Source organism: Musca vetustissima, unplaced genomic scaffold (genome assembly GCF_032173495.1).
Source record: "Musca vetustissima isolate MV318-11 ecotype Yass unplaced genomic scaffold, APGP_CSIRO_Mvet_v1 utg183604, whole genome shotgun sequence".
In the NCBI taxonomy this organism is placed as follows: Eukaryota; Metazoa; Arthropoda; class Insecta; order Diptera; family Muscidae; genus Musca; species Musca vetustissima.
Genome location: NW_026882095.1, coordinates 1 through 20439, shown reverse-complemented (window position 1 = coordinate 20439; position 20439 = coordinate 1). Strand labels below are relative to the sequence as shown.

General features: G+C 34.3%; 2 protein-coding genes across 2 annotated transcripts; both read left to right on the top strand.

The window, feature by feature from the left end:
- Positions 1-653: 653 nt before the first annotated feature.
- LOC133328299 (general odorant-binding protein 56h-like) lies at positions 654-1119 on the top strand. Its single transcript, XM_061536866.1, has 2 exons — positions 654-710; positions 772-1119. Exons 1-2 carry the CDS (start codon positions 654-656, stop codon positions 1117-1119), a joined length of 405 nt encoding a protein of 134 aa, XP_061392850.1.
- Positions 1120-17456: 16337 nt separating this feature from the next.
- LOC133328304 (uncharacterized) lies at positions 17457-17938 on the top strand. The gene is made up of 3 exons (XM_061536870.1): positions 17457-17513; positions 17582-17686; positions 17768-17938. Exons 1-3 carry the CDS (start codon positions 17457-17459, stop codon positions 17936-17938), a joined length of 333 nt encoding a protein of 110 aa, XP_061392854.1.
- Positions 17939-20439: the final 2501 nt, after the last annotated feature.

Genomic DNA, 20439 nt, shown 5'->3' with positions numbered 1-20439 from the left:
CCAATTCGACTATATAGACTCATTAGTTCTATATAAAGACATATGACTGCTCTGCAGACATACGGCCTCTATAAACTTTCAATTGGCATCTATACAGACCAATTGGTATTTGTATAGACCTGTGGTCTCTCTGCAGATCTATTGGTCTTTATAAATAAAATTGTTAGGGGAAGTGTTTTTATAAGTCCAATAAGATGGATGGACTAAGAATAATTTTTAAACATAACACAAATTTGAGTTAGGCTAGTATAACCATTTCCAGTATTACTTGACACGCATATATCATCGTTACAATTTGCAAATATTCCAATCAACGACCTATAGACCAGAAGTGATAGCACTAAAATATCGACAACGATACTATTATTGGTGTCAATGTACACGTCTGTGCACTATTCATTTTATACTTTTCAAATTACGCACTAATCAGTTATTATTCGTAATTATATAGTTAGGCAAATTGACAAATTAACAAATATGTAATTAAGCACTAATGGCATACAAATTTGGCTACTAATTAAACATAAACGGCCAAATAACTCAATTATAAAATAACAACTACAAAACACATTGAACAAAAATCATATAAATTTACGAACATTTGTGCCACATTCAAAAGTCAACATTTTTGCCGCCTAAGTTCAGCTACAAAAATGAAGTTATTTTACATTCCCCTATTGTACTTAGTATTCAACATAACATTGACAAGGGTAAGATCCTCGTAAGTAATTTTTTCAAATACTAGAAATAATTGATTTTCCCTCCTTCCAGGCTGACAAAAAAACTTTCGCTGCCTCGATGGAAAATTGTCGCAAAGAATTTCCAATAACAAAAGATGAAATGAAACAATTTGTCGAAGACAAAAATGTTCAATTTAGTGAAAATTTCAAATGTCACATCAAATGCATATTGGAAAAGGAAAATATTTTGAAAAAGGGTATGCTGATAGTCGATGCATTTCTAAAGTATTCTCTGGAATTGCAATCGCTAAAAAATCATGAAGCTGAGGTGCGTAAAGCAATTGAAGAATGTAAGAATGATAAGGGTACCGATGATTGTGAAACGAGTTTTATGTTGGCAAAATGTCTGCATGGATATCATACATTGAGGGTGCAATAAGTGCGAGGGGAAATCCGTTTTTATTTGTAAAGTAAAATTTGCAACAATAAATGTTTTAATACGCATGCAATTTCAAATTTTTTAATTGAGTTATTTACTCTATTTACTGAAAACGGCCAGGAATATGACTGATCCCCTGGATGAAATCATAAAGTACATGCATACACGATATTTCCAGTCCAGAATACACAGTACAAACTTTAAGTGCAGATCCGAAATAATTCAAAATTTTGTAAAACCGGAATGACTGGCCCTTCAGAAGGAATACAATTATTTTGTAACATCGATGTGGCCGAAACCTTTGGTGTAGAAAGCTCTGACAGTACAGAGCTTTCTACACCAAAGGTTTCGGCTGCACGATGTTGGCTGTAGGCAGGCTTTGGATATTAGACGGTTGATATAGTTGATGCTGATGCCATGGAATGGTGTTATATATTGACATTGCCTAAATTGAGAAAGGAACAAAGCTTCACACAGACCTCTCCAACTCTTACTCGATGTTAATAGGAGAACGGAGTGATACAATCTGATGGACGGTTTTACGTAGTAGTGGAAATCGGGCCAGGTTCTACAGGTGCCTCCTAAAACACTAGGTGGTGTAGCAACTTTTTCATTGCTCGAAATTTTAATCACCAACAAGATAGGTGCCTTCTGATATCCTGCGATTTCATCATCAGTCAGCCCGCTCAATACCACAAAACTCCCCCTTTCTTTAAACCTACAAGTAAAATTATGTCATTATCATGGGCCCGGTTTTTTTAGGAAGCATTGTTGAATTGGGATTCACGGAATAATAAGAGGGGTTTATATCGCTCAGATGGGCATTACATCAATCAGGGTGGACAAAACTTTACCACCTTAAATTTAGACGTCCCATTGGTTGATATACTATCTTTGGATTTAGACAAAGGATGCTGTTTCACGAGCATCCAGATCACCTACCAGTATTTTCCACTCCTGGAGCCCATGCTGTCGGGTCTAGTTGAACTTCACCAATTCGTAAAAAAGTGAATTTGTTAATCGCTGTTTTGCCCTACACAGAATATTATATATTTATGCATATGTGTGTAACAGGTAAAAGGCCGTCCGTACGGTTCATTTAGATATAGCTCCCATATATAGCTTCGTCCGATTTTATGTAAATGGTGCAACAAAATCCCAGTAATCGTCCGATTGAGGGAAAATTTGCACAGACTACTGAGCTAGATCTAGATTGATATATTCCAAATTTTGTTGAAATCGGTTCAGATTTAGATATAGTTCCCATATATACTTTCGTCTGATTTTAAGTAAATGGCGCACCAAACTACCAATATCGGTCCGATTGAGAAAAAATTTTGCATAGGGTTCTGAAATTACTGCAGGTTGACGTCCGCGAAATTTTTTTTTCGTCCGATTCCATGTCAATGGTGCTCCTCTATTCTATCTAAAGGATATTTTACATATGAGCATCTCTTGTATGTACCTAAAGTGGTGAAGGATATCATATAGTCGGCCCGTCCATCTTTTGAACTTTTCTTACGAATTTTTCAAAGAGAAATTTTGCAATGCAAGATAATCGCTTGGTGCCAAGTCCGAACTGTATGGCGGATGCATTAAAACTTCCCAACAAAGCTCCCGAAGTTTTTGGCGAGTCACTGTAGATGTGTGTGGCCTAGCGTTGTCCTGGTGGAACACGACACCTCTTCTGTTGTCCAATTCTGGCCGTTTCTGGTTAATACCTATTTTCAAACGGTTCAGTTGTTGACTGTAGAGATCAGAATTTAGGGTTTGGCCCTTCCAGTCCCACCAAATGAATAGCAGAACCGTTTGAGGTGCACAGGGTTATCGTATATAATCCATATCCCACCTCCAGTCACCATCCGTTTAATAAATGGGTCTATCTAATTCCGTCTGCCAAATTTCGTGTAAATCGGTCCAGATTTAGATATAGCTCCCATATATAGTTTCGTCCGATTTCATGTAAATTGTGCACCAAAGTCCCTATTTATCATTCGATTTGCACGAAATTTGGCATAACGTACTGAATTGAGCCTAGAGTGATGTCTGCCAAATTTCGTGAAAAATCGGTCAAGATTTAGATATAGCTCCCATACTGTAAATGGTGTACCAAAGTCCCTATATATCTTCCGATTTACACGAAATTTCGTATAACGTACTGAATTGAGCCTAGAATGATGTCTGCCAAGTTTCGAGAAAATCGGTATAGATTTAGATATAGCTCCCATATATAGTTTCGTCCGATTTCATGTAAATGGTGCACCAAAGTCGCTATATATCTTTCGATTTGCACGAAATTTGGAATAACGTACTGAATTGAGCCTAGAGTGATGTCTGCTTTGTTTCGTGAAAATCGGTCCAGATTTAGATATAGCTCCCTTTTATTATAGATTGATTTTATGTAATTGACGCAACATGGAACCAATAGGAACAAAACGTTCTGAAATTAGTATAACCTAACCTGTGACAACTTTGTTTGAAATCGTTTAATATTTGGATATAACTTCCGTTTAGTTTGATTCCCGATTACAAGTAAATTGGGCATCAAACTCCTCATGTTAGTCAGATTGGCATCAAATTTTGCACAACGTACAAAATTGAGCATAGAATTACGTAGTTGCGTTTTCTAGAAGTACAGACATAGCCCAACGGATGACCTATTTATATTTGTTTGAAGTCGATTTACATACTTTATGGATAGATCTAGGTAGATTCACATTTAGATAAATATCACATATTTTATTTCATCCAATTTCATGTTATTAGTCCTGTATAATATACCCATAGTGGTGAAGGGTATCATATAGTCGGCCCCGTCCGACTTTACTTCTTTCCTTACTGGTTTTTAATCAAGTTTTGTTTATATGGTATAAAACAGCTTTATGTAAGATTTTTAGCTCCTGTGCGATGATACGACTGCAAACATGCCGGGCAATTTCATTTCTCCGACTTTATCGACATTTTCGACGACCGGCCTAATGGATTTCTTTTTCCCCAACCTAATATATACTCAAAATAGGGAGGGACTTTAGATGGGACCATGTTTAACACATATCTATGATGAAAATTTTATTTATAGATGTATTTTATCCTATTAGAAACCGAAGTAACAAATTGCAGAAACAAATATTGGAAAATGCGGCTACGATATTCAAAATACCGAACATGGGTTGGAACTTTAAATGCGGCTATGCCAAAACTTGTAATAAATTTGTATACCTACTAAATGCCTATTATTGTTGGACTTATCATAAGATGTGTTGATAACTTACAAGTATCTTCAGGTGGAATCCGACAACACAACTTACAAATCAAAAGAGTATGTTCTATTATTTTAAATATGAAAATTGCAATACACTTTACTGTCGCAATTATTGTGATCTGAAAACTCCAAAATTAAAGTCAGAATAAAAGCAAAGTCTATCCCGTTTTACGGCTCTAAACACCAAGACTTATATTATGTAAAATCTGTACAAAAATTATTTTTTTAATTTGCTTGTGACCTATACACCATGAACCATAAACAGTTTGCAATTTTCAGTTTAATCAAATCATTTCTGATTTTTAAAAATCATTACAATACACAATTGGCTACTCAAAGTATTGGCCTTCAGACACATATAAATAACGTCAAGCATAACACAACAGTAGTTAAATTTCCGAGAAAACATAACAATGAAGTTATCCTATTCTCTCATAGTTTTCTTCTTTGTCGCAGCCGCATATATCAAGGTAAACATTTTAAGGATAGTATTGTAAAAATTCCCATATTTTATTTTTCCCTTTATTCCAGGCCGATTTGGACAGCCTTACAGTGGCACTAAGGGATTGTATTTTGGAATATTCAATAACCGAAACAGAAATGAATAAGTTTTTAGAAAATCCAAATGCAAATGTTAGCGATCATTTCAAATGTTCTTTGAAATGTGTTCTGGAAAAAGAAAAACTTTTCAAAAATGGAACACTCGATGATAAAACCTTTGAGAAAAAGGCATTGAATATATCTTTGCTGAAGGGTCACCAGAAAGAAGTTGTAAAGGCTGCAGAAAAATGTAAAAATATAAAGGGTAAAGACGATTGCGATACGGCTTACAAAATTGTTTTGTGTTTGTAAAAATTATGAAGATATATATAATTTAAAATGTATTTTGAAATAAATTATTTTTTGGATTTGGGCAACCGAACGCTTCGTAAAATGAAAATAACTATGTCAGTATATAATTATGTACAAATGAATAAAATAAATATAATTTTGAAAAGGCTAGCAATTTTGTTCAATTTGAGAGCTGCTATATATTATATATTTCTGGTCAATAATTCGGGTACTAAGAGGATAATACGCCTAAATTAATTTTACAGTCAAGATATAATGTTTCTGCACCATTTTCGATATATTGAAGGCTCTAAGCGAATTTTGCTTGTTTCGATTTCTGTCAAAAAAACTCACAGGGGAAACCATCGGACAAACGAAATTTCATGAAATTCTTAATTTTAAAATATCAAATTTCACGTGGCCCAAATCACCGAGGACAATTGTAATCAACATTTTGAAAGATAAAACTGACCGGAATAAAGGAGTGCATTTCAAATCATTAATCAAAAATTTTGATCTGATTCCAAAAATTGAGGTCTAAAGACTCAGCCGAACCATAAACAGCACAAAACAATTAAATGTTGAGAATATAGAAGCTTGTCAACATAACTATACGAAATTTTTGTTTATTGACGTACCCTCCCAGATATCGAAATCGGATGTGATATAGATATCCAATATATATTTATACCCTACACAACTACGTTGTCAGGGTATTATAGCTTTGTGCAGCCCCATGAGTTTGTAACGCCGCGAAATATTGGTCCTAGACCCACGTTTAAGTATACCGATCGTCATATCTCGACTAGCTGAGTCGATCTAGACATGTTTGTCCGTCCGTCCGTCCGTCTGTCCATTATAATTTGTAAACACGATACAGGCCACAGTTATGGACCAATCTTCACGAAATTTTTTATGTAGGATGGGTTCTGCCCAATGAAGACCCCTATTGTTTTTGATAAAGATTGGTTAATATTTAGGGGATGAAATGGACCAAAAACTAAATTTTTGTCTGATTTTCTGGTCGCTCTAGAGGCCGCAATTATGGCCCAAACACCGCGAATTTCTACATGGAGAAGGGGATTGGGCCAAAGAATAAGCACGCCTGTTTTGATAAAGATCGAAAGTCGAACATCATAACACAACCCACCGTGAAGGGAATCTGGACAAGTAATTAGAAGGGATTTACTGAACATTAGTAATATTTGTTGACCTCTAGTCGGTCAAGAGGGTGTAAATATAGCGAAATATTTTCCATTCTCAGAATATATAACCACAGAAAGTTAGATTTTCGTGGAAGTTTTGTAGGGTATCATATGGTCGGCCCCGTCCGACTATACTGCTCCGCTCACTGGTTAAATCTACAAATATATATGTGCAAATTTACAAATCTTAACAAGCATTGGTATTCATTTACCAGTCCATTTAAAATCTTATAAATAAAAAATCGAGAATGAAAAAACTATTTCAGTACATAATGATGTAGAATTTTATGAAATAAATATAATTTTGAAAGGGTTAGTAATTTTGTTTAATTCAAGGGCTACTATATATTTCTGGCCTAATAATGCGGGTACTCAGGGGATAATAAGCCTAAATTAATTAAACTGTTAATGTTTTCGATATGTTGAAGGCTTTAAGCGAATGTTTCTAATAAAACTTATATTATTACCCTTTATACCCTTTACCACACTGTGGTACAGGAAACGAGATAGACTAATGGTTCCTATTGAGAATATGCATAGGATCAGATACACACCCTATTGAAATTGAGAAAAATACTGAACTTAGTATAGCCTTACATGTGCCAAGTTTTATTGAAATCGGTTCAGATTTAGATATAGCTCCCATATATATTTTCGTCCGATTTTTAGTAAATGCTGCACCAAATCGAAATCCGTTCAGATATAGATAAAACGCCCATGTAGATCTTCGTCCGATTTTAGGTCAGTCGTACTGATGTTAGCCTTACATATGCCAGGTTTTGGTGAAAATTGTTCAGATTTAGATAAATCTCTCATATATATTAGTTTGGGAAAAAAGAAATCCATTATGGTTTCGGCAGGTGGTTGTACTAATAGATTTCTCGTAAAGTGTCGATCAAACACTTTCAGATTTATACTCGTTGGAAGGGTAACATTTCGCATTAAAAAATCATTTTGCTGTTATTGGTGCATTTAGTTGTGAGCTACAGGGTGTTAAAAATGGAAGGGAAGAAACAATTCGCTACATTTTACAGTTTTTCATTGACAAAGGCGAAAATGCAAGCCAAGCGGCTAAAATTGTGAATGGTGTTTATGGTTCCGATACTGTAACAGCCAATTATGTGTAATTTTGGATTTGTAGATTCCGTTCAGGAATTTTTGATGTTAGAGGTGCAACTCGCACAGGTATGCCGGTCGTCGAAAATGTCGAAGTTGACCGTCCTGTTAGCAATCGTAACATCGCCCAGGAGCTAAATATCGAACAGTAATTGGGGCTACTATAATACCTATATCAATTAATTCTATCAATAATCAATCCTATCAATATATCTAAATTTGAACCGATTTTCACGAAACTTTGCACACATCATTCTAGACTTTATTCAGTACGCTATGCCAAATTTCGTGCAAATCGAAATATATATAGGGACTTTGGTACACCATTTACCTTAAAACGGACGAAGATATATACGGGAGCTATGTCAAAATCTGAACCGATTTTCACGAAACTTTGCCCACATTATTCTAGACTTAATTCAGTACGCTATGCCAAATTTCGCACAATTCGAAAGATATATAGGGACTTTGATACACCATTTACCTTAAATCGGACGAAAATATATATGGGAGCTATATCTAAATCTGAACGATTTTTCCCAATTTCAATAGGGTTCGTCCTTGGGCCAAACTAATGAGCTGTGCCAAATTTCATCCAATTCGGATCATAAATGCGACTGGTACTTTGTTTACTTTGTGGACAGACAGACGGACGGACGGACATACATAAATCGACTCAGAAAGTGATTCTATGCATATTCTCAAAAGGAACCATGGGTCTATCTCGATTATTTTGGCCTGTTACAAACAAATGCACAAAGACATAATACCCTGTAATACAGTGTGGCGAAGCTTAAAAAATCAGCTTGAATGTCAATCAAACATATGACAATTGCTGACATTTAAATTACATTGCATAATGCTAAGCTGCTTTAAATAAATTAGCAATTAAAATAAATTTTAACCAATCACTGTCGATTCATTTAATTTCGGAACAAATCCTATCTTATCCTCGATATTTGTATAAATACAGAGTTTGTTGGAGCATATACTGTCAACATAACACAATCATCAACGTTTGATTATCGTATAGTAAATCGAGAATAATGAAATTCTTATACATAGTTATGTTTTATTTCCTACATGAGATCACCAATATAAAGGTAAGTTTTCAAATTTTCGAAATTTTTCAAATATTATAGCCGTAAAGAAAATATAATTTTGTGAAGTACTTCTATTATTTTTATATTTTTCAAAATTAATTTTTCGCTCTCTCTCTCCCAGGCGACTAAGGACACCATATTCACATCCATTAAATCATGTAATGAAAAATTTCCAGTGTCTCTAGCAGATATCGATCATATTATGAATGACAAAACTGCCGTTGCCAGTGATACTTTTAAATGTCACATTAAATGTGTTATGGAAATGGAGGATGCATTAAAAAGTGGAAAATTTGTTGATGAGACCTTCGTTAAAGAAGTTATGGAAATTGAAGAAATGAAAAAACATAAATTGGCCGTACAGAGTGCCGTTGAGAAATGCAAGCAAAAAGACGGTGCGGACGATTGTGATAAAGCCTATAATATAGCTGTATGTGTTTTCGAAAATATGCCTCACGATTTGGCAAGCGAAATTGAAAAGTTATTGTAAAGAGAAAATGTTTTATTCAGTTAATTAATATATAAAATTATTAATAAATAATAGGCAGCAGATATATTATAGCTTCCTCATATATTTTGCCTGCAATTGATATTTTACTTCTTGATTAAATATTAACTTGAATGTCAAACAAAAATTTACAAAAACTTGACGCACATAAAACACATCAATTTGCCGTACAGAGTGCCGTTGAGAAATGTTAGCAAGAAGACGGTGCGAACGATTGTAATAAAGCCTATAATATTGCCTATAGTGTTTATGAAAATATGCCTCACGATTTTGCAGGCGAAATTGAAAAGGTATTCTGCAATTACTGCGGTAGTAGCTTTAAATTAGGTCCAGAACGTCTTATAGAAGAATTGATTTTAACAGGGCCCATGCGTAATCATGCGATTCCATGTGTAAGGTATCAATAGGGCTCTGTCTGTACAAAAATACGGATGCAGTCTATTAAATAAAATTTTTGATCGGATATGATATAGATATGGCTCTCATATATTTTTTTTTTTTTTTTTTGATTATAGCCAATTTTTCCGACAAAGATCTACAATACAAGCTTATAAATTCGTTAAATGCGTACGGGCGTCCACATATCAAAAATCTATAGGGACTTTTATATGCGCTCAGGAGAAAATAAAATATCAGGTCGGAAACATGTGCAGGGGCTTTTAATATAACGAAAATGACGCACGAACTTTATATACGGGCAATGCAGAAACATGGACCTCTATTGAGTACATTCGGCGAAGAACTCGTTTACCCACCAAGATCCCGGATTGCCAAATTAAAGTCACTGCGTAATGCTCAAATATAGTCGATTCGGTTGAAAAACGTTCCTATGTCCATTAAAATTCACATAACTTCATATAAGTTAAAGTCGACCGATGTTTAACCAGTAAGGAAAGTTCAAAAGTCGGACGGGACCGACAATATGTTACCCTTCACCACTTTGGATACACATAAAAGATGATAATGTGTACAATATCCAGTTGATAGAAAAGACATCTTTGGACGACCATTGACATGGAATTGGGTGAAAAACAAATGTGATCTACATAGATATTTGAACCAATTAAAAACCATACACATACTATTCTGAAATCTATAAACAAACTTGCATGTCGATCGGGCAGACTTGAATTTTTGGTGTAACATTTGTATGAAAACCCGCAAAATTTTATATTGGAGATATATGTATGTCTAAACAGATTTCAACAAAACTTCAAACACATCAATCTGGACTTATTTCAGTATGCTGTGCAAAAATTTGCCTCAATCGGATAAATATTCCAAGTTTGATGCACCATTTTCCTTAAATCGGACGAAAATATATATGGGAGCTATATCTAAATCTAGACCGATTTCAACAAAACTTCACAGATGTCAAACTGGACTAAATTCCGTATGCTGTGCAATATTTTATCCCAATCGGGCAAATATTTTCAGTTTGGGGCACCATTTACCGAAAATCGGACGAAACTATATATGAGAGCATTATCTAAATCTGAACCGATTCCAAAAAAAACTTCATAGATGTCACATTGGACTGAATTCATTACACTGTGCAAAATTTTGTCTAAATCGGACCAATATTTGGAGTTTGGTGCACCATTTACATAAAATCGGACGAAACTATATATGGGAGCTATATCTAAATCTGAACCGATTCCAACAAAACTTCGCATACATCAATCTGGACATAATTCAGTACTCCATGTAAAATTTTGTCTCAATCGGACCAATATTGGCTGTATGGTATCTCAATCGGGCAAATAATTTCAGTTTGGGGCACCATTTACCTAAAATCGGACGAAACTATATATGGGAGCTATTTCTAAATCTGAACCGATTCCAACAAAACTCAGCATACATCAATCTGGACATAATTCAGTACTCCATTTAAAATTTTGTCTCAATCGGACCAATATTGGTTGTATGGTGCTCCATTTACCTAAAATAAGACGAAACTATATATGTGAGCTATATCTAAATCTGAACCGATTTTCTCCCACCGATTTTCCCCTTGGGCCAAATAAGTCACATGTACCAAATTTCATCCAAATCGGATCATAAATGCGACATGTACATTATTCAAAAATACATGGACGGACAGACGGACGGACATGCATAAATCGACTCACAAAGTGATTCTGTGCATATTCTCAAAAGGAATCATGGGTCTACCTCGATTCCATTTGCCTATTACAAACATATGCACAAAGACATAATACCCTTTACAACAGCGTGGTGAAAGGTATAAAAATATCCATGTCTCATAGAGGTCCCTAAATATTCTTTGAGAATATCAAAGCCTCATAAACGTCCCTAAAAATATTATTTACAATAGCCATGCCTCTTAGAACGAAATCAACGCCTCATAGAGATCCCTAAATATGATCTTTTAAAAGTCGAAGCCTCATAAACATCCCTAAAAATATTCTTTAAAATATCCATGCCTCAAAAATATTCTTTAGTAAACCCACGTCTTCAATAGGACCATGAGAAATTATCTTTTAAAATATACACACATTCTATAGGTCCGAAAACTATGCTTTAACAATTCAAGATTTCAATAGGTGACGGAAAGTAAATTCTTCATAAATCCATAAATTTACAAATAAATCCTTGAGTTATATAGGATCCTTAAAATATATTCTTTAAATATCCCACGCCAAGCCTTCAATTTGTTTCTTTTTCCGTTTATAACTCATGGAAATAATCTTTTCGTCAATTACAAGAAACAACTACAAAAACAGCAACAATAAAATTATGTCAATTCAGTTTCATATCCTTTAAGCCTTCAAGTATTTATATGCAACGTTTCAAGTCTGTAATATAAAGTACGTCCATTTGCCAGCCGGTTGAAAATCATAAATATTTTAAATTGGGAATGGGAAGTCCCCTTAAGTCTGTTCAGGATAAGTTCATGAATTCGGTGATTTTTTCGTCAACTCATACTAATTATATAGTTAACAGGTAATAAGTATTAATAACTCAAATATGAAAGTCATTAACAAATGGAGAGCACTACGTTAATTTTATTTGTTACTTAAATGATTTGTTCAAATACTGTTGTAAAAAAAAACACCTAAATTTCATATAAATATCTGCATTACCAAAAAGGGATTAACCACACTTTCCTAACAAGTAACTAACAGCGGTTGTTACCAATATGAAAAAAATTTGCTTCGTATTTTGTATACTACTAACCCTTATTTGGGTAAGATAATTATTCCACCATGTACGTACATATTAATTCAATTATTTTTTCAAAAATTTCAGCCCAATAACTGTCATGCTGTACTCAAAACTTGCAAAGAACGATTTCCACTTGCTGACGCTGATATACCAACAGCATTCGAAGAATATTCCCATGCCACTCCAGCATATCAATGTTATCTTAAATGCATAATGGAAGAGCTAAACACATTCGTCAATGGCGAATATAATATTGAGGGAGCAAAACAACTTTGGCAACGTAGCCCAATAATGAAAAATAATATTTCGAAAATGATTGAAATAGCCAAAGAATGTCAAACGTTAAAGGGTACAACGGAATGTGAAACACCATTCTTAATTAGTGCATGTATACTTGAAAAGTCGTTTAAGGCTATGCCGGAATTGCAGGATTCTATTGGATTTCAATAATGTGAGATAAATCTGTATTTCTATTTTAAACGTAGAAATGGAAATATAAAACAATAAATAGGTATATTAAAGCAAATATCACTGATGTTTGCATCTTGGAAATGAATGGATTTCCATGTATGTATAAGGAAATAAGCACTTTTGTGTCATAACGAAAATCTGATACCGGGCAGAGACAAATAACGTAACTTTAGCAGTTACCATATGGTAACTGATTGTTAAACAGATGCCTCTTGACTAGTGGGAAGCAAGTGAATGGGACTCTGAATTGAAGAACTGGGGACTGACATGTCACCTTGCCTTTCAATTCACAATACTACACTTTATGCGGATGTTCAAGCTATAAAAAACACTACACATCCGACTTACTGAGTTCAAATTGTGGACTAACAACAACAAATATCATAACTGGTAGCCAACAACCTAAAAAGTACTAGCCCAAAAAATAAATCTCCATCTCAATATATTTTTCTATCTTGTCCTTTTCTAGGACATACAACAGACCTTGATTAGCTTAAGTGTAAGTGCCCCTTTCCAACATAATCTAAAAACATCGTTCTTTAAAAACAAGTTATCCGGCTAAAGTTTTTATACTACTTATATGAAGACTATGTCATTGTTAATTGTTTGCTAGTAAGATGTTTATGCTCTGAGAGAATTAGGCAAGGACGTATGGGTCCTTTGCACGGAACCATCTAAAGACATGGATCTACATATATTGCACATTTTCTCCACCAGAAATGCGTAATGCCAAATTACAATCTCTTCGGTTTGATATGCGCACAAGGGCGGGTCCTTAAAACCATGGACCTGTACCCGAAAATATTCTGCTCAAACGCTGATAGTACTCCTAGGATGTTTGGTATTGCAAATGGAATATTTCGGTCCAAGTTTTAGTGTAGTCCCATTAACGGTACCCCTCAATAATCGGCCTTTTGAGGATTTTGGACACGTTTTCCAACCGAATTTGATGTAATTTGGTATTTCGCGTTCTCATTGAATAACACATATCCGTATCAAAAATTATTAATATTGACCAAAATTCCATATTACGTTCTTCAATCAAATTGGCGATAATTTGGTATTTTGTGTTCTCATAATCTATCAAATCTCACTACCAAAAATATGAATAATTATCTCAATTTTATTATAGCCCTATACAACGGTAGCCACACTTTTAGATATTTGAGCATTTTAATCATCTTTTTCTCATGTATTTTTCGGTATGTTCAAGGTCCTACCATAACTTGAATTTCCTCCTCCTCCCCTTCAATGTTCGATATTTTGATTGTCATCCTCATGGTGGAGGGTAATAAAAGTTCGATCGGTTTTACCCTTGACTACACTGTGTTTCCCTTTGAGAATATGAATAGGATCACTTTCTGAGTCGATTTATGCATGTCTGTCTTTAAACAAAGTACAGACATTTAGACATAGCTCCCATATACATTTTCGTCCGATTTATGGTAAATGGTGTACCAAAGTCCCTATATATCTTTCGATTTGCACGAAATTTGGCATAGCGTACTGAACTAAGTCTAGAATGATGTGTGCAAAGATCTTGATATAGCTCTCATATATAGTATCGGTCGATTTTAGGTAAAAAGCTCGTAAAGTCCCTATGTATCTTTCGAGTTGCACGAAATTTGGCATAGCGTACTGAACTAAATCTAGAATGATGTGTGCAAAGTTTCGTGAAAATCGGTCCAGATTTTGATATAGCTCCCATATATAGTTTCGGCCGATTTTAGGTAAATAGCTCATAAAGTCCCTATATATCTTTCGATTTGCAGATTTTGATATAGCTCCCATATATAGTTCGGCCGATTTTAGGTAAATAGCTCATATCTTTCGATTTGCACGAAATTTGGCACAGCGTAATGAATAAGGTCTAGAATAATGTGTGTTAAGTGAAAATCGGTTCAGATTTAGTCGCTTTGCACAATATTTATCATAGCGTACTGAATTAAGTCTAGAATGACGTGTGCTAAGTTTCGTGAAAATCGGTTCAGATTTAGATGCAGCTTCCATATATATTTTCGTCCGATTTTGTGTAATTGGTTCACCAAAGTCCATATAGCACATATTTTGGTATAGGGTACTTAATTAAATCTAGAATGATGTTGCTAAGCTTCGTGAAAAAATTCATAGCTAGGCAGAATGATACTACGTACTGAAGTAATATAAATTAGTCTCTTGCAAGTTTCCCTGAAATCGGTTCAGATATAGATATATAATAAATACGCGACCTCTGTTAGTATACATATGTAGAATATACCAAAAATGGTGAAGGGTATCATATAGTCGGCCCCGTCCGTTTTTACTACTTTCCTTACTGGGTTTTAAAGGTAACTTCATAATGTCTCTCTCTCTCTATTTGCAAAATTCTCTAGTAGTCGATTTTTACAATATGCAATGCACGAAAAATATGATAATCAATACCAAGTCCGGACTGTATGGCGGATCCATTAAAATTTCCTAACTAACCTCCCGAAGAAAAAGATGATAATCTCTTGGTGCCAAATCCAGACTGTATGACGGATGCATTAAAAGTTCCCAACCAAGCTCCCGAAGTTTCTGGCAAGACACTGTAGATGTGTCTGGCCTAGCGTCCTGGTGGAACACGACACCTCTCCTGTTGACCAATTCTAGCCGTTTGTGGTCAAGTGCTATCTTAAAACGTTCCAGTTGTTGACAATATAGATCAGAATTTAGCGTTTGGCCATATGGAAGCAACCCATAATAAATAATCCCCTTCCAGTCCCACGAAATGCATAGCAAAACCTTCCTGGCCGTTAGTCCTGGTTTGGCCACCGTTTGAGGTGCTTCACCGCCCTTTGACCACGATCGTTTTCGCACAAGATTATCGTATGTGATCCATCTTTCATCTCCAGTCATCATCCTTTTTAAGAAATGGGTCTTCCGTTTGGCCAAGGTTTCGTAGATGGAAATTCCATCCATCCTAATTTTTCTGTTAATTGTTGAGGCACCCAAACATCGAGCTTCTTTTCGAATACAGGTTTGTGTAACGGGTTTAAAAAGTTTTATGGTAGCTTTTAAGCTCCTGGGCGATGTTACGACTGCTAACATGCCGGTCAACTTCAATTATTTCTCGAAAAAAATATTAAAAAAATCCAAATCCAAGTTAAAAATTTTTTATTGTCCCTTAAAAATATTTTTTATAAAAACCACGGTTGTATATGGTCATTTAATTGTTATACCCTTCACCACACTGTGGTACAGGGTATTATGTCTTTGTGCACATGTTTAAATAATCGAGATAGACCCATGGTTCCTTTTGAGAATATGCATAGAATCACTTTCTGAGTCGATTTACGCATGTCCGTCTGTCCATTAAATGAAATTTGGCACAGCGCATTTGTTTGGCCCAAGGACGAACCCTATTGAAATTGGGAAAAATCGGTTCAAATTTAGATATAGCTCCCATATATATTTTCGTCCGATTTAAGGTAAATGGTGTACCAAAGTCCCTATTTATCTTTCGATTTGCACAAAATTTGGCATAGAATGATGTGTGCAAAGTTTCGTGAAAATCGGTTCAGATTTAGATATAGCTCCCGTATATATCTTCGTCTGATTTATGGTAAATGGTGTACCAAAGTCCCTATATATATTTCGATTTGCACGAAATTTGGCACAGCGTACTGAATTAAGTCTAGAATGATGTGTGTTAAGTTTCCTGGAAATCGGTTCAGATTTAAATATAGCTCCCATACAGAGTTTCGCCCGATATTAGGTAAATAGTCAACTAATATACCTATATATCCTTCGATTTGCACCAAATTTGGCAAAGCGATATGAATAAGGTCTAGAATGATGTGTGTTAAGTTTTGTGAAATCGGTTCATATTTAGATGTAGTTCCCATATATATTTTCGTCCGATTTAATGTAAATTGTATACCAAAGTCCCTATATACCTTTCGATTAGCACGAAATTTGGCATAGCGTACTGAATTGAGTCTAGAATGATGTGTGTTAAGTTTCCTGAAGATCTGTTCAGATTAAAATAAAGCTCCCATATATTTTTTCGACCGATTTAATGTTAATGGTTCACCAGAATCCCTATATATATTTCTATTTGCACAAATCTTGGGGTAGTGTACTGAGATGAATCTAGAATATAAGTTTCGTGAAAATCGTTTCAGATTTAGATATAGATCCCATATATATTTCCGTCCGATTTAAAGTAAATGGTGCACCAAATTCCCTATATATCTTTCGATTTGAACGATGTGTGCTAAGTTTCATGAAAATCGGTTCGGATTAAGATAAAGCTCTTATATATAGTTTCTTCCGAATTTATGTAAATTGTGCACTAAAGACATAAATTTTGATCTTTTCAACAACTTTTATAAAATATTTTTCAATATTCTAGTTTTTCTTCGAGTGTAAGAAACAAATGTGATAAATTAAATTGTGTACACAAAAACACAAATGACCACAATAATTTCATATATGCTCTGAACCAAATACAAATTTAAATTAAAACAATTAAATTAAATTTAACAATTATTCCATAAAACAATAGATCGAAAAAAACGCGCACTGACATTTCATAAAAAGGCAATTATTTGTTGAACGGCATTACAAAGCATTTTCAAATGAGCCCCAGGACAGAACCGCAATATTTTGAATAAAAAAATAAGTTAATCATGAAATATTTCACAATATTAACACTCATTGTAGTGTTGGGCCTGACATCAATCAAGGTAGGTGTTAGGTATTAAAACGGAAAATATTAACGCGGTTATTTTATTTATTTGTTTTTATGACATAGGCCACCAGCGAAGAAGAATTTAGACAATTTAAAGCAGCCTGTGAGGAAGAGAATCCTTTGAATTCTGATGAATTAATTAATTTTGGTGATGATCCGGCAAATAATGTCAACGAACATATAAAATGTTTTTTGGAGTGTTTATACAAAAAACTAAATGTTATAAAAAATGGCATTGTCGACGTTAAGGCTCTGTTGAAATCCTTGGAAATGTATCCTTCATTTACGGCGCGCAATCATCAAGTGTTGCAGGCGGTTGACGATTGTCATACAGCTACGGGGGCAAATGATTGTGAAACTGCCTACAAGCTGATGATGTGTTTGAAAAATCATGGAGCGGATGTTTATGGTGCGGAATAGCTGCTGATGGAGGATATACCACTGTATTATTCGTAATAAAATAATAGGCACAAATAAATATATATTTTCTCTGTTTGCACCAATTTCAGGTTTTGAAAATTATTAAAAAATTGTGACCACAGTACTATGACTGCTAAAATTTCAGATGGGTATAAAATCTATTTTATTTTATAATTTTATATTCTTAGTATGGGAATCTATTCTTTAGTCTTTTAGGTTTATAATTACATGTAATCGAAATTTTTCCTTTATATTTGAAATTTACCACCCATGTTGTTTTCTCAAAAGGGGTATCTTATTATAATGCGATTAAAATTAAATCACTGTCAAAGTCATTGATATTTAATTCAAAATATTTTGATTTTTAATAATAACAACAAAAAGAGAACATCAATTCGGATCCCTTCTTGAATTTCACCTTTTAAAATTACAAATCACCTGAAACGATTATTGGGATCCTAGAATGCCCAACAACAAAAATTTTTCAATTAGGTTTCAAATGTTTTGCCATGTTTTTTTTATTTTTAGTAGTTCCATTCAATGCCAGCCTGCAGCGATCCAGTTACGTAAGTACGGTTGTGTGTGCGGTCAATGACAAAATAGAAAAAATGAACACCTTTTTTCCACATAATCCTTTTATTTTAAAATGAGTGCAGTGGTAATAAAGTGACCCTTATAATCCCCTATCATTTCACTGCTTTAAGGGGTTTCCATTCATCTGGTATTTGTATATGACCCCATCATCATGACATTCTAGTTTGTGTTTTTTTTTTCTATTGTTAATCCTTTCTACCAACGACACAATGGTAGGTCTGCAGAAGGTGCAACAGCCGAGTGTTAGAATGTGACATTAAAGGTTAGGTTGGAAATTTGAAAAATGTAAAATACTGTTCAATTATAAAATAAAAATAATTTTTAAAGAAATCCACGCTTAGTGTAGGTCCTTAAAAATAATTTTTAAAAAATTCACGCTTAGTGTAGGTCCTTAAAAATAATTTTTAAAAAATTCACGCTTAGTGTAGGTCCTTAAAAATAATTTTTAAAAAATCCACGCTTAGTGTAGGTCCTTAAAAATTTTTTTAAAAAATCCACGCTTAGTGTAGGTCCTTAAAAATAATTTTAAAACCAGTAAGGAAAGTAGTAAAGTCGGACGGGGCCGACTATATGATACCCTTCACCACTGTGGGTATATTAAACAGATGAATCCTAAAAGACGTCGCATTATTGAAGAACCATTAACATGAAATTAAACATGTCATTCTGCAACCTATACTACATTTTGGTCAGGTATAGAGTTTCTTCTTACGATGGGACAAAATAATGTAAATAAATTTAAAGCGAAATATCGAAATATAGGTTACACTTATTTCGGTATGGTTTTTGCATTCGGCCACATTTTGAGTTCCTTATTTACTTATAAATCCAAATTTACTTATAAATCCAAAATCGGACGAAAATATATATGGGAGCTATATCTAAATCTGAACCGATTTTCACGAAATTTAACACACATCGTTCTAGACTTAGTTCAGTATGCTATGCGAAATTTCGTGCAAATCGAAGGATATATAGGGACATTGTTGCACCATTTACATAAAATCGGACGAAAATATATATGGGAGCTATATCTAAATCTGAACCTATTTTCACGAAATTTAAGACACATCGTTCCAGACATAATTCAGTACGCTATCCCAAATTTCGTGCAAATCGAAGGATATATAGGGACATTGATGCACTATTTACGTAAAATCGGACGAAAATATATATGGGAGCTATATCTAAATCTGAACCGACTTTCACGAAATTTAACACACATCGTTCTAGACTTAGTATGCTATGCGAAATTTCGTGCAAATCGAAGGATATATAGGGACATTGTTGCACCATTTACATAAAATCGGACGAAAATATATATGGGAGCTATATCTAAATCTGAACCTATTTTCACGAAATTTAACACACATCGTTCCAGACATAATTCAGTACGCTATCCCAAATATCGCGCAAATCGAAGGATATATAGGGACATTGATGCACTATTTACCTAAAATCGGACGAAAATATATATGGGAGCTATATCTAAATCTGAACCGATTTTCACGAAATTTTACACACATCGTTCTAGACTTAATTCCGTACGCTATGCCAAATTTCGTGCAAATCTAACGATATATAGGGACTTTGGTGCAATATTTACCTAAAATCGGACGAAAATATATATGGGAGCTATATCTAAATCTGAACCTATTTTCACGAAATTTAAGACACATCGTTCCAGACATAATTCAGTACGCTATCCCAAATTTCGTGCAAATCGAAGGATATATAGGGACATTGATGCATTATTTACCTAAAATCGGAAGAAAATATATATGGGAGCTATATCTAAATCTGAACCGATTTTCACGAAATTTTACACACATCGTTCTAGACTTAATTCAGTACGCTATGCCAAATTTCGTGCAAATCGAAAAATATATAGGGATTTTGGTGCAATA

Bases quoted from the DNA above. Each gene is read 5' to 3' on its own strand.
- LOC133328299 (XM_061536866.1), top strand. From the start codon at position 654: ATGAAGTTATTTTACATTCCCCTATTGTACTTAGTATTCAACATAACA. The intron at 711-771 runs GTAAGATCCTCG...CCCTCCTTCCAG, and splicing joins TCAACATAACATTGACAAGG to GCTGACAAAAAAACTTTCGC.
- LOC133328304 (XM_061536870.1), top strand. From the start codon at position 17,457: ATGAAATATTTCACAATATTAACACTCATTGTAGTGTTGGGCCTGACA. The intron at 17,514-17,581 runs GTAGGTGTTAGG...TTTATGACATAG, and splicing joins TGGGCCTGACATCAATCAAG to GCCACCAGCGAAGAAGAATT. The intron at 17,687-17,767 runs GTCAACGAACAT...GTCGACGTTAAG, and splicing joins GTGATGATCCGGCAAATAAT to GCTCTGTTGAAATCCTTGGA.